The sequence below is a fragment of the Phaethon lepturus genome, unplaced genomic scaffold (genome assembly GCF_000687285.1).
Source record: "Phaethon lepturus isolate BGI_N335 unplaced genomic scaffold, ASM68728v1 scaffold46069, whole genome shotgun sequence".
In the NCBI taxonomy this organism is placed as follows: Eukaryota; Metazoa; Chordata; class Aves; order Phaethontiformes; family Phaethontidae; genus Phaethon; species Phaethon lepturus.
The window spans coordinates 18,714-32,381 of record NW_010564960.1 but is presented as its reverse complement, the minus strand read 5'-3'; the positions used below and the strand labels follow the sequence as shown (position 1 = coordinate 32,381).

General features: G+C 35.5%; 1 protein-coding gene across 2 annotated transcripts in view; it reads right to left on the bottom strand.

Annotated features, from left to right (window-relative positions):
* Positions 1–13,668, bottom strand: part of ANGPT2 (angiopoietin 2) — a 42,919-nt gene that overhangs the window by 10,646 nt on the left and 18,605 nt on the right. The window contains exons 2-5 of one of the 2 annotated variants that reach the window (XM_010295029.1): positions 9,104–9,259; positions 6,865–6,986; positions 4,999–5,231; positions 1,927–2,057 (exon numbers count right to left, since the gene is read on the bottom strand). In XM_010295029.1, the coding sequence (XP_010293331.1) occupies positions 1,927–2,057; positions 4,999–5,231; positions 6,865–6,986; positions 9,104–9,259 (642 nt within the window). The remainder of the gene's footprint in view (positions 1–1,926; positions 2,058–4,998; positions 5,232–6,864; positions 6,987–9,103; positions 9,260–13,668) is intronic. The other variant, XM_010295030.1, reaches the window with a different exon arrangement.

Below are 13,668 nucleotides of genomic sequence, written 5' to 3'. Positions count from 1 at the left end.
TTGGGAGGTCAGAAGGTGTTACAAGAGGAAAAGACAAAAACATAAACAGCAGTGCAGCACTTTTGGCAACTAAAAAAGGTCATTCTGTTTCCTGGTCTGAGTGGCCATCCACATCATAAACAGCTGAAAATGGTGTAACGTGTTGATTATCCCCACACCTTCACTTCCCTTGAGAAGTCCTCTTATGCATTTGTATTTGTATAAAAAATTTGCATCAGGTTAAGACTTTTTAGTCTCTTATTTTTCATGTCATATAGTAAGTAAAACCTTCACTGTCTTTTTAAGTGTCTTTTTCTTTCTATCTGAAGTGGGCAGAATAAGATTAAAATTCTTTAATACTATTAAATGAATTACTAATTTAATTAAATTATTACATTTTAACTACTTGTTTTAACCTAGTCAATTACCAAAATGGGTATTTTTGTTAAGCGTTTTCAGCCTCCATGTTCAAAGGCAATTTAATATTTATGTAGTCTAGGAAATTTGCAAGTGTACTTTTGTTTCATGGATAGGATATTTTTGGTAGATTTTAGTTTGGTAGAAATGTGCATTGCTCTGGCTTCTTGGATCATATAAATTGCCCTAAACATTTATGGCTTTGAAAATGCAGCATTAAAGTTTATGACAGAAATTTTCATTCTGTAATATGGCATACATTTATATCTGCTTTTAGAAAATACGCATGCTCTGTATATTATATTTAATAATAAAATTAAAACTAAAGGTAAAAGCTCGAGACCAGTAATATTAAGAGATTCAAGGAATATAACCCTTCCTGAGATGTCTAACAAAGACTGCTGCAATCTATTACTTTAGAGATGTAGTAGCTTGCATCTCCTTTAGCATTTAAAATTGTGATTGTACATATCTATGCTATTTAAATACTATTCTATTTCACATGTAATAAAACAATTTATTGCATCTTATGTAACTAATTTTCTTGTGAAACAGATGTATTGAATATAGACTAGACTATTCCAAAGGAAAACTAGCATCCTTTTTTTTTCTTTTTTCTTTCAAAAGCAGCAGACTGCAGCTATCATAATTTCTGTAGAAGATAAAAAAAAAAATTGCAGGTTTTATATATTGTATTTTATAGATCTTACCCAAACAAAATGCTAATTTCCTCTAGTTGAGAGCTTTGTAAGGGTAAACATCACAAAGTCTGGCTTGGGCTAGATGAATTTCTGGCACTTCAAAGACTAGTCACCGGTGAACTTAATTGCTAAACCTTTGCTATCAAAATTTGGGGAAAAAAATGCTTCAAGAGGAATTTAAACTGATCTAGTGAAATTACTGCAAACTTTCACCTTTTATTTAAATCAGAGCAGTGTTTTCCAGGAACGTTCTCTCTTTTACCCAATGTTGGATGTGCTGATCTATGTGCTAATCTAATTGTTACACAAATGCCCTTAAAACTCTGCATAACAAAGAACTGGAACCCATACATAAGTCCAGTACTAGTAGATTGCTTACATGAGTAGACATCCCTGAGTACTCTTCCATGCCACTGATTTTATCTCCTTTTGCTGTTTGAAGGGACTTTGGCATTTGAAGGAACTAAGAACTTAGAGGAGACAGGAGATTGCTGATCATGCAGAGCAATTGTGTTGGAGTTAGAGATTTTATAAAGAAATTACAGTACTATAATTGCTTTAATTGCATTATTATGCGGAAACAAAGAATGAAATTCTGGCATGCTAAAGTGAACAACAAAATGCTCATTCATTTCTACTGAGCCAAGATTTCACCTGAAGGACTTTCTTCTTCCTGTGAGATACTCAGATTTGTAAGTGGTGAAATGCTCATAAAAAAACATGACAAGTAATAAACTTCACTATTAACTACGCTTTAAAATTGCATATTTACCAGATCAAATAACTATTTAACACAGTATGCCTAGGTAGCACTTTATAGCCATCCTACCTTCTTTTCTTGTGCAGTGTTTGGAACAGTTAAAGTGTAGATTCCACTTGTTGTCAGTCCAGATTTGAAAGCTTCAGCACAGTCTTTGAAGCTGATTTGCTCCTCTTTAGCTATGAAGTTGTTCTTAGCTGCTAAAAATACAATAGAAATTGAAGGCATTAAGAGGAGATGACTAAAAGTTACTACGAAGCAATTAATGATGTAATCAGCTGAAAGCTTTGCAGTTCCAAAAAATAAGCCTGGTCCTGAAGGGAATGACAGATCAAGGTATTAATTATGTGTGTTGTTGCTTTATATTATTTAGAGATGTTATTCTGATATGAGCATGGTTGCTTGATGGGTTGAAAAGTGATGACACTTACTAATATGTTGAATAATAAAACTTAGGATATAGCATCTCATTCAGTTGAACAATTTCTGCTTCCATTCATTGCCTTTGCTGGACTCTTACATGCCTTACAACCTCTGCATGCATTAACTACTACTAAAACATATCTAATTAGAAACTGATTATCTTAGTATTGACCTTTGGCCAGTACTCTAAAATTGTGAAATCTAACATAGGAGTTAGGAAATCTTTTATAATACAGCTGACTGGAATAACTACTCTTACAAAGTTTGAGCTAGTTTTTTTGCTCCTGTGCTGAGCAGAAACAACTTTGTATGTACCAAGCTGAAGCTTGGTAGCTCAGCCCAACCCACTAAGGAAACATCCCTTCTGGAATTCATTTGTGTAAAAAATACACTTTAGTATGCCTAAGCCTTCTTGTTTTACAGAACAATCTAAGGCTCATCTTTTTGTTCGGTTCTTTATTAACTATGGAGGTTGGAATTTCCTGGCATTTTGCCTGCTGACTGATACTTCATATTTGACCCTTTTGGGGTTGGTTCTGTGTATTTTCTCTTTTAATTTAATCTAACAAGCACAGACAGTTAGTACAAAGTTTTAGGTGCCATATAAATGTATGCTTATATTACAGTTGCTTATTATGTTCTTTTTAGCTTGCTTATTCGTTATTTACCAGTTGACATGCTTTGCCTTAAATACAAAAATAACACGTTCAGTGTTTTAATTGCTTTTCCACACTCTATTGTTTGTATACTGTCTTAGACGCTTTCCCTGCTAATTTTGTCTTTTTGGCAACCATTCATTATTTTTTCCACTCTGGGTTTAAGAGTGTTGTAGCCAACATGACTTTGACTTGTTTACTTATTTGTGCACTAGCATAGCAGATAACATCAGCAAGAACATGTTCAGCCTTGGTAATGGTATTTAAGGGGATAGTGTCAGTGATTAAGACCAAAAACTTGGGGTTTACTTTGTTTAGAAAAACCTACAACATCATATTATTTAGGACACTACTCTAAGCAAGGACTCCCGAACACCCTTTTCCTTTTTTGTGATCCAACTTACAGGAATGTAGCATAGACCATCTATACAGTCTTTTAAGTTGTAATGACAACTGTTTTAAAATCTTCCTAGTATTTAATTTTAAATCCTTTTTTTAGAGTTTCTATATGATTGTGTATTTCCAGCCCTGAGAACTTTACAGGCAAACATGCCAGATTCTTTACTCTTTTATATAGAACAGCTATACATTCTTAATTTGTCAAAGTTCCATAAGACATGGAGACATGAAATTCAAGGTGAGGAATTTGTTCATCTGTTTAAATCCTGTTTAGCCATAACTTTCCGTTTATGGTTTGTGTGGAGTTTTTATAGAGCATATGAATCTGCATAAATTTGGAAGCTATGTTCGGTGGCTATGATTTGTTGCAGCACTGTCAGGCATTTAGGGGTGAGATTATTGCCTATAAAATTTGCTAGGCTGAGGAATTTTTAGGATGAACAGGGAAGCCTCAGTGAGAGATTGTAGGACTTCTGGGGGTACCTGCTGCCCGGGGCTGGTGCTTTCTGTTGTTTGGGGCATACACAGGTGCTAAAAACTGCCAGTGCTGATTCCTTTGCCTTTAATAGCCATTATAATTTGTCCTTTCTTTGATCAACTCTTTGTGCATAGAGCAATCAGAGGTGGCAGAAGTAACCTTTGTGAGCCAGGAAGAAAAGCTACAGGCCTACACCATGCATGTAGATATAGATACATGGCCAAGAGAGTGTGTATTGCCAGATGAATGAATGCCACGTGAGATGAATGTCATGTGAGACGAAGGCCAACCATCTCCTGGGCTGCATCAAAAGAAGCACAGCCAGCAGGTCGAGAGGTGATTCTGCCCCTCTGCTCTGCTCTGGTGAGACCCCACCTGGAGTCCTGCATCCAGGTCTGGAGCCCTCAGCACAGGGAAGACATGGACCTGTTGGAGCGTGTCCAGAGGGGGGCCACAAAAATGCTCCAAGGGCTGGAACACCTCTGCTGTGAGGACTGAGAGAGTTGGGGTTGTTCAGCCTGGAGAAGAGAAGGCTCCAGGGAGACCTTATTGCTGCCTTCCAGTGCTTAAAGGGGGCTTATAAGAAAGATGGGGACAGACTTTTTAGCAGGGCTTGTTGCAACAGGACAAGGGGTAATGGTTTTAAACTAAAAGAGGGCAGATTTAGACTAGATAGAAGGAAGGAATTTTTCGCAGTGAGGGTGGTGAAACACTGGCAGATGTTGACAGAGAGGTAGTAGATGCCCCATCCCTGGAAACATCCCAGGTCAGGCTGGTCGGGGCTCTGAGCAACCTGATCTAGTTGAAGATGTCCCTGCTCATTGCCGGGGGGTTGGACTAGATGACTTTTAAAGGTCCCTTCCAACCCAAACTATTCTACGATTCTATGAATGATACTTGGCATCTGTATTTTGTTGAACCCCTGGAGGAGTGGGCAGGCAAACCAATATAAACCACAGAAGATGAGCAAAATGTTGAAAAGAAACCACATAAATGTCGTCATTGTTTCCCCCCACCCCTAAAAAAATAGTTTAATTAATCCAGAGCAGAATTTAAGGCAAAAAAAAAAAAACAAACTTTTTGAGAAGCAAAAGTGTGGCAAAACTGGTTGTAAGGCCTTATAGGTAATGTACACAAATTAGGGAATGTCACTCAAATGATATAAGCATGTCTGCTTTTACTTACAGTTTGGTGTAGATATCATAGTAAGCAAGTTATGAACAGTCTCCATCAGATCATGTTGCTGTTTTTGCAGAACCGAGTTGTTTACTGTAGCTGTAACTAACTGTTTTTCTAGTTCTTCTATAATAGAATTCTGTCTGGCTACTAGGACTTGAAGCTGATCTTTTTCATCTTTTATTGACTTCAGCTGAAGTGTGTGCTTGTCTTCCATCTCAAGAACTCTTTTTTCTAGAAAGCTAAATAAAAGATTACAATTAGGCTCCCCGGAAACAGGTTTGAGTTTATATAAAGAGAAGCAAGTCTGTTGCAGAAGTTTCTTCGTAAGTACTTGAACTTAATTCTCTGATGCCATGCATGCAGTAGAAAGCTAAATGAAAGGTGAGTTTAGTTTAATATATATGCTTTCATTTATTGTATTAGTACCTTAATAAACAACATTGTCTACTATAGTCTGTATTTCAGGCTTTTAAAGTGTAACCATTGCGTGTTCAATATTTCAACATTATGAAATGAAAGATTTAGTGAAAGATTTCATGGTTTTACGCTATTAAAAAATGAAACTTATTTAAAGATGAACCTATTAACTTTTCAAATGTCCTGTAATTATAATAAAATATATACTTAATATAAATAAATGTTACGGCGTTAAGACAGGGAAACGTGCAAATAGTTACTTGAAGATGTGTTACCCATCTCCAGTTCTGGAGCTGGTGTGAGTAGGTGACTGGCTGGAACATTATTTCATTGGCTAATTGTTCTGATGCAGACTCTGGGAAAGCTGATGTTAAAAAATGCATGGCCAAAAGGGAGAAGTTCACCTAAAATCCATTGCTGAAAAAAAAAAATCCTGAACCTTATAATTAGGTTTCAAGCAGATTAGCTCAATGTCAGGTTGGTTTTTGTTAGGTGAGAAACAATGCTTTTGTGTTTACGTGGGTTTTACAAGGGTAGTCTAAAGTCTGCTGGGTTCAACACAAAACCAGTGACATTTTAAAATTCAGTATTTGCTTTCCATTTGATAAGGATGCTTGTTTTTATTAAGGTGGTAGATAAAACCTTTAGGGAACATATATAAATGTAGTAGAGTAGTGAACAAAAACGTCAAAACATGTCTCCTGGTTTTTTTAGGCTAATTCTTTCAAAATAAAAAGCACTTTGCACATATGGTTCTCATTGAAAAACATGGCTTTGAAGGAGGAAACTTACTGTTCTTGCTGCTTTTAGATTTCTCTGTAAACTATTTATTGCCAAAAGTAAAATAAGACCCTGGTGATATGAAAATGAAACTAGCTGAAAAAAGGTATGAGCCTTTGGACAACAGCTGAGTACAGAAATGGATAGGAATAATAGCTGGATATCGGTCTGAATTTCAAAAGATTGACTAGGAAGGAACACTAAATAGGAGTAGTATTTGACTTTTCTCACCAGGTTAGAAAAAAATTGTGGCAATGACCTGAGTGTGTTTTAGGATATCTGTGTACTACATGGAAATAAAATTTGAGAGATGTGGTTGCACTGGATTTATTTGAGTCAGGTTACATAATCCGTAACTTCATCTGGATAAGTCTAAAGAAGAATATAAATTGGCTACAGCTGAAGTACTGAGAAGTATTTCAGTTTTAACCTTAAGTTCTTCATATAAAGGAGAACTTTAGATAGTGAAGAATGATACATAAACAGTACACAAGAAGAATAAACCTACATGATTCTCTAGGCCTTAAATAATATATGACCTTTGTAATGAGCATACCTGGGTGTGGGGAGCTTCTGTACAAGGCCTTATTTTCATATTTGATTACATTTGTTTCTAAAACCATTAGAAGGGCACTTCAGGGAATAGCATTTTATTGGGTTGATAGGCAAACTTACCTGTTTTTTTCTTGTAATTTAGTTATCTCGTTGGTCTGATCTGAAATCTGTCTTTCTAGTTTGTTTGTTGAAAGAGAGTGTTCCAAAAGCTGAAGTTCAAGTCTGGTTGTCTGGTTTAAGACCTAAATAAAATTTATAAAAATACTTGAAAATCAACATACTATTTTAAAATAAATTGTAATTTCTTTATGTTGTGAAATCATGCAGATCTCTAATTAAGCCTAGAATTAAAAAAATATTTTGAGCACTTAATTTGAGCACGAATGCTCACAGAATATGAATGAAGAAGAATACACAGAGTTGCACTAATTTTGTTGTTACACTACCATATATCATTAGGAATATTTCAGTAGTATGCTACATTTCTGACCAATGCCTGAGAGTTAGCGTGTGCTTTAGTTTTGCTGTCATACGTTCCCCTCTGTTATGATATTCTTATTTCATTACTGGAACTATTACGGTTGCTGTTCAGAGAATAATTTAAGTTGACTTGTTTTCTCAATCTGGTGTAGAAAGAAAGTACTTTGTGTATCTCTTACCGGTTGAAATCTTGGCCCAGTACTGATACCACTAGATAGTTCCTTTAGCTATTTTCCTTAATCCCAAATTATATTTTAAAGTGTTTATCATATGAACCACACTTTTGTTGATTCATTCCTTGCATTTAATGTTACCTTTTCTATATATATTGTTCACTGTCTACATTCATTTGCATCTTTAAATGAAGAAATGCAGATATTAGGAAACATGGAAGATAGATACTTTTTGTATCAGATTGCATTACTTTGAGGCATGTTTTCTAGAAATATTTTCTCATTGTTTTAGAACAGCTTTTTTTAATTCAGCAGAATCTGGGTTTCCTTGGCAGGAAGAATTGATTACTCATGTCCTTCATGTTAAACAGTCATTCAGGACATGATTTCACACTTAAGTGTAATTGAAAACTATTGCCAAAAGTAAGTGTCCTTGAGAGTAATTGTTTGGTTAATTTCCTTATGTTGTTAATTAAGCCCTTAACCCAGTCACCAGTAATTTCAAGCAGAGAAGGAAAGTTACAGTGATGATTTTCTTCCTCTAAGCAGAAAATAATTGAATAATTTCCATAAAGACATTACTGTGAATGAATAAATACATTCTCTCAACACGTGCAAAATACTGGGCTCCTGAATAATGCAATCAGAAAGTTGAATTCAGTTCGCCTGTGAGCTATGAACTATCAGTTTATCAAAGAGTTCACAAAGGCTTGGTTTAGGTTAAAAAATGTAATTTAATTTATTGGATGAATTCTACAGATAGTAAAATGTCTAACAAGGATTTTAGGTTTTGCATGCTAGTTACATTGTATAAAAAGTTATGTCCTACATGCTAAATTCATTGTTTGTTTTGGGAATCATATATCTGAATTTTCCTACCATGTTAGCAAAACTACAAATACATACCATTCTACATTGATTGGACTTGTCCTTATAGCATGTTAAAATCTGCATTCTATTTCACAGAATGTCTTATTGCAGTTAATGCTTTTCAATTAAAGCAATAATTAAAGATAAACCCATTAATTTTGTTCTGTTTGGAAATAATTTAGAAAATCATATGTACAGTAGACAAGATTAGTTCTGTGTGAATACACTTTTCTAATAGCCTCCTCCTAATTCCTTTTTTTTTCATTCATCTCTGATTCATTTATTTATCCCTCTGTTAAATAACTAATATAGTGCATTGTGCTGGAAATGAACTATCCCACTTACAGTATCTGTGAAAACATTCATTAAAAAGACGCATTTTTTCTTGATAAGAAGTTTTAAAAAATACAAAAGAAAATTAAAATGTAAAAAAGCAATTAGCCTGGTAAATGGAACAAAGGCAATTTGAAAGAACTGTCTTTTAGCTAAGATCTGGCGATGAGATGTGAATAATCAACAGAGATATACAACAAGTGTTGTATAAAAGCATACTAGTACCCAACTGATGCTTGGATATAGTATAGTAGTTTTACATACATTATCTTTAAAGATGAGTGTTCCTGCTGTAATGGAAGTCTTTCAGGTGGCAACAGTGGGCTTGAGATGGAATTATGTATTACCAAATACTAATGTTTCCTTAAGCTGGGTAGAGCTGTTGATTTTAAAGATTGACACCTAACTGCTGAACTGAATAGTGTAACACTGAACTGTGTTAAATATATAGCTGTAGGTGTTTGGGAAGCAGAAGCATTTTGAGGTTGAAATTCATTACTTACTTGTGCTTCAACATCTGTTAATTTGCGGGTCTGTTCAGCTGTTTGATTTAGTAAGTTTGTGCCTATTTCAATCATTACTGCAGTCTGGTTCTGCACTGCAGTTTGCTGGATCTCTACCATTTCTTTCTTCATACTGTCTTGGATGTAATTCTCAAGCTACATGGGAAAGGAAAGAGAGAAGATAGTTGCATTCTTTAAATGTTGGAAGGGGGGGTAGTACAGTAAGCCTGCTGGCTGCCTTGCTAAAGAAATTTGTTCCTTGTCCTTGTCTGTTACGCATTTATGTGAAGTGTCCCAATGTCAAGCTCTGTGAGAAGGGCAAATATGACAAGGAATGTGTGGCCACCCGTCTTCTAAAGGCAGGAACAGAGGTTTGCACAGGGAGGTAGAAGGTGCGGCGGTGAGAATGCTTGCGGGCACTTGGAAGCTTTTCTGCCTTAGTACTCCCCCCATTGTAACCACCAGAGGAGCTTCACCAGCTTTGGCAGCGATGGGAATTTTTTAGAAGACAAAGGCTTAGGAGTTTAGTCATCTTCCTGTATCTAGACTTAAATATTTTCAAAAGCATTTTTCATCACATGACTAGAAGTCAGAAGAGAGGTCAGATGTCATTTAACACTGTTATGTGTGCATTTTTAAGAGAGAGAATTTCAAATAAAGACATGAAACAGTAGGAAAACCTATAAATACTTCAAATGCTTAATATTTAGGAATGCAAAAACTGTTTTAAATACTCAAGTCATTTTATTCTCAAGTCATTTCTGTGTCTAAACTAATGAGGCTTTGTTGGTAGTCATTTTATATAGTACACTGCTTTCAGGGAAAGCAAGGAGAAAATAAGTAGCAAGGAGAAAATTCAAGTAACCTTTCATGAAGACTTTCTTTCCATTTGTCTGCATTATCCAAAGGCAGTCTAATTTTTCTCCATGCCTCTTTAATATAATTTTCTCAATAATTTTGCAGATATTTCATATTTCTTTCATGAGTCATTGCTTATGTTTGAGCTCTTAAAATTCCAGGCCACGTGATTTTTTTTTGTTATTGGCCAGGGAATTTCTAGCAATTTCTAGAACCTAACTTCTACTTCACTCCAACATTGTTCTAGCAACAGAACCGCAATAATTTTTGACCTTCATGCTGTACCTACATAGAGGATACTAGCTAATAACAAATAGCTAGTGTCATTAAGCACTAATTATAAAACATCACCAATTCCTAATCTAAGGAAAATGGTAAAACAGGTTGATATCTTGATTTTTTTAAATATTATTTTCATAATGCTGTCTTGATGTGAAAAATGGCTTGCTGTGAAGAGGAACTTTGAACATCATTATATGGCTACTTTCCATATCAGTGAGGAAAAAGCAGCTTATGATTTAATAATTTAATAATTTTTCTATCAAACCACTGTTCAGATATAGCCATTCCACTTCTGATCAGCTAAAGGACAATTGGCAGATGTATCAGTTTGGAACGTTTCCCTCTTAAATACTACTTGAGCAAGGACTGGAATTTTTTCTTCTGACTTCACAGTTGTTTTTTGGAAGTGGCAACTGAAGAAAGCAGGGTTATTAAGTTAAAGTCTCTAAAACTAGAATTATATTCTTAGTTTGAAGTAAGCATTACGTCTTTTTGTCCAGTGTGACCAAACTTTCAAAGCATTATTTGTTTTATCTATTTCTTCCTATGCAGCTTGTGAACTGCAATGCACAACAGAGATTTCAGATCTGGCACAAGCTTTGACCCACATCTACTATACTGCTGCATAAGTGTACTTACTTCTCAGGTGTACCACACGGATTTAAAACTAGCCTTTAGACAGCCTTTAGATGCTCTTTGTGTAATAACCTTTTTGAATACTAAAAGTAAGCATACAATCAACCGGATTTTGGCATGATAATTTAACATGGGTATCTTCAATCACCGTCACGCTATGGCAATTAGAGTTGTTCCCTATTTAGAGGATCAGTTCTGAAGTGTTACCTTTTGCTTCTGGATACTCCTCATTTTCAAAAGCTGCCCCACCCAGAGACAAATCTAATTTGACCGAAAAGGTTGGAATTGTTTTAAAACTGCAGTGACATCTTTTAGGTCAGCTTCTTCTTTTCTGATGAACTAAGATCAGTGGCTTTTAAATTTCTAGTAATGGTAAAACATCTTTGGTCCTTTATGATTAGGCTATGCAGTGTTGGAGTATAGTGATGATTTAATTTAAAAAGCAGTGCAAAATGGTATTTAGTGCACCATAATCCAAGGAGATGTGCAAAATTCTGAAGGCTTTTATATAGATAAAGATAAGTAATTTTTCACAAAAGTTAGATGCTGCTCCATGAAGACCAAGAACAACAATTAATATGTGTCCTTCCAAAAAGGCTAGACATCTGGGAATTAAACAATTTATATGACTCTAAATTAACTTTCGCAGCTGAAGCTGGCGAACTGCACATCATTATAGACAACTTGGAAAAGACCTTTGTTCAAATGCACTTCTGTTAAAAGAAAATGAAGGGAGATCTCCAGAATGCATTTTATGTGCCTCAGTACCACAGTCAAATATTGTAATGCCTTTATAAAGATCAGGGATATGGCCTCGCTTGGCAGACTCGATGCACGTCTGCAGTTAGAAGGGTCACTGGGAAAAAAAAAAGGACATACAGATAAAAAAAGACATCTCAGGTATCAGAGAGCTACCATATGAGAAAGCACTGAAAATATTGCATCTTCTTTAATTTAGAAAAAAGGCTCAAAAAATAAAAAAAGGCAGCAATAAATAGATGAACAAAGAAAGATTGATCAAGAGCTTTGATTCTTTCATAAAATCAGTGTGGATATTAAACCTCATTCTTCAAGGTTAGTTCTTTGTTCACTAGGGAGGGATCAGAATGAGAATCTGAGCAAAGTAATCTCTGCAAATAGGATTACAGAACTGCGTGACTTCTTTGAAAATGTTATCACTGAGTTATTCCAAAACACACAACTAGAAAATGAGTTAATTCTGGGCTTAAAGGTAAGGTAAACATTTTACGGTAGGCTTAGGCAACTGTCCAGTTAAAACACACAGCTTTAAGGTTGCTCTGATTACAGTACACAAAACCTGTGATTACAATTTAAGGCATCTGGTGGTTCTGGTTGCCAGATTTTTATACCTCTTGTCACTGTGTTTGCAACCTTAGAAAGCAGTTTTGTTTTGACACACAGATCTGCATTTTCATAATTTATCTTATTTGAATATCTGTAAGTGTAAGCCTGTCTCCAAGTATCTAACCTCTTTCAAATAATATCTCATTCATGTGATATATTCTAAATCACTGAAGTATTCTCTTGACTCCAGTTTAACAGTTTGTCTTCACATCTGTTTTTCAACTTAAAAATATTCAATAGGTAACTTAGGGAATATGGTATTTCTGCTTACATGAAAGCATGAAATACGAACATCAAAAGGGATTTACTTTAATATTTAAAGCCAGTTTCATGATCTGGATCATTTATTCTAATTTAGAGCAACATGAAGCATCAAAATGATATTGAGCTATTAAGTGCCTTTGGAGCTTCTTGGGTTTTTTTCCCTAAAAATTCTACAAAGCATGATTACATAAACCTCATCTGTTCTTTCCTTCATATTCACTAATCTTCCACTTTTGTGCATTCTCTGCAGGTACACATCATACAATCTCTTTTCCTGACCTGAACCAAGACACGCACTCATCCTTCTTTGCTTATATTCCCCCCTGTCTTCATCATACAATGCAAAACTGTAGAAAGTAGGACTTGATAATTTTTTTTTAGGGGCAGGTGCTTACTTTCATCTTTCTTCAAAGACAAATAAAAGAATGGCTTTCATACAAAATGCCCATCATCTCCCACTGATCTTAGCGAGAGCAGAACATGTTCCTCTTGCATACTCTTGGGAAGCAAGGCTCTTGCGTTTCCCCGAGAGATGGGTAGAAGAACTTTTTCAATACATGCTCCAGTTAAGGCAGCCCAGGCTGAGCTTCATCAGCAATACTAAGGATTAGCAGCCATTTTGCAAGACCGCAGTTCTTTGTGGCACACTGCTTTGTAGAGTACTATTCATCAGCTCCTGCCAAGGAGCCTCCTTCCTTTATAAGCAGTAGCACACTCAGAATTTCTGAAGGGGGGAGAATAGCTTGGGTCATTTACAAGAGGGAAGGGCACAGGAATGGAATGCTTCAGTCCCCATCCATGAGTCCAGAAGATTGGCAGTTCAGTTCAAACAGCATGTCTGTCTTCTCCAACATTTTGCTCAAATTTGGAAGGTGCAGCAGGAATTTTTGCAGGAATTATTTGCCAGATTTCTCCTTTGCCACATGGCTAGTTATGGGATTATTAATTAAGTTATTAATTTTTAATCTCTTTTTAGTTCAATTAATAGCTGGCGTGTAATACTTGTGTTGATGTATGTTAAACTTGATTACATGTTGGTTATTTTGGACAAAGTACTCATCAAAACCTAAGAGCTGACTATTAGTGATGCATCTTGCAGAAATTCTGCTTTTGAGGGAGTAAATCAATCAATGAAACCTATCTTAAGGAAATTGCAGGGG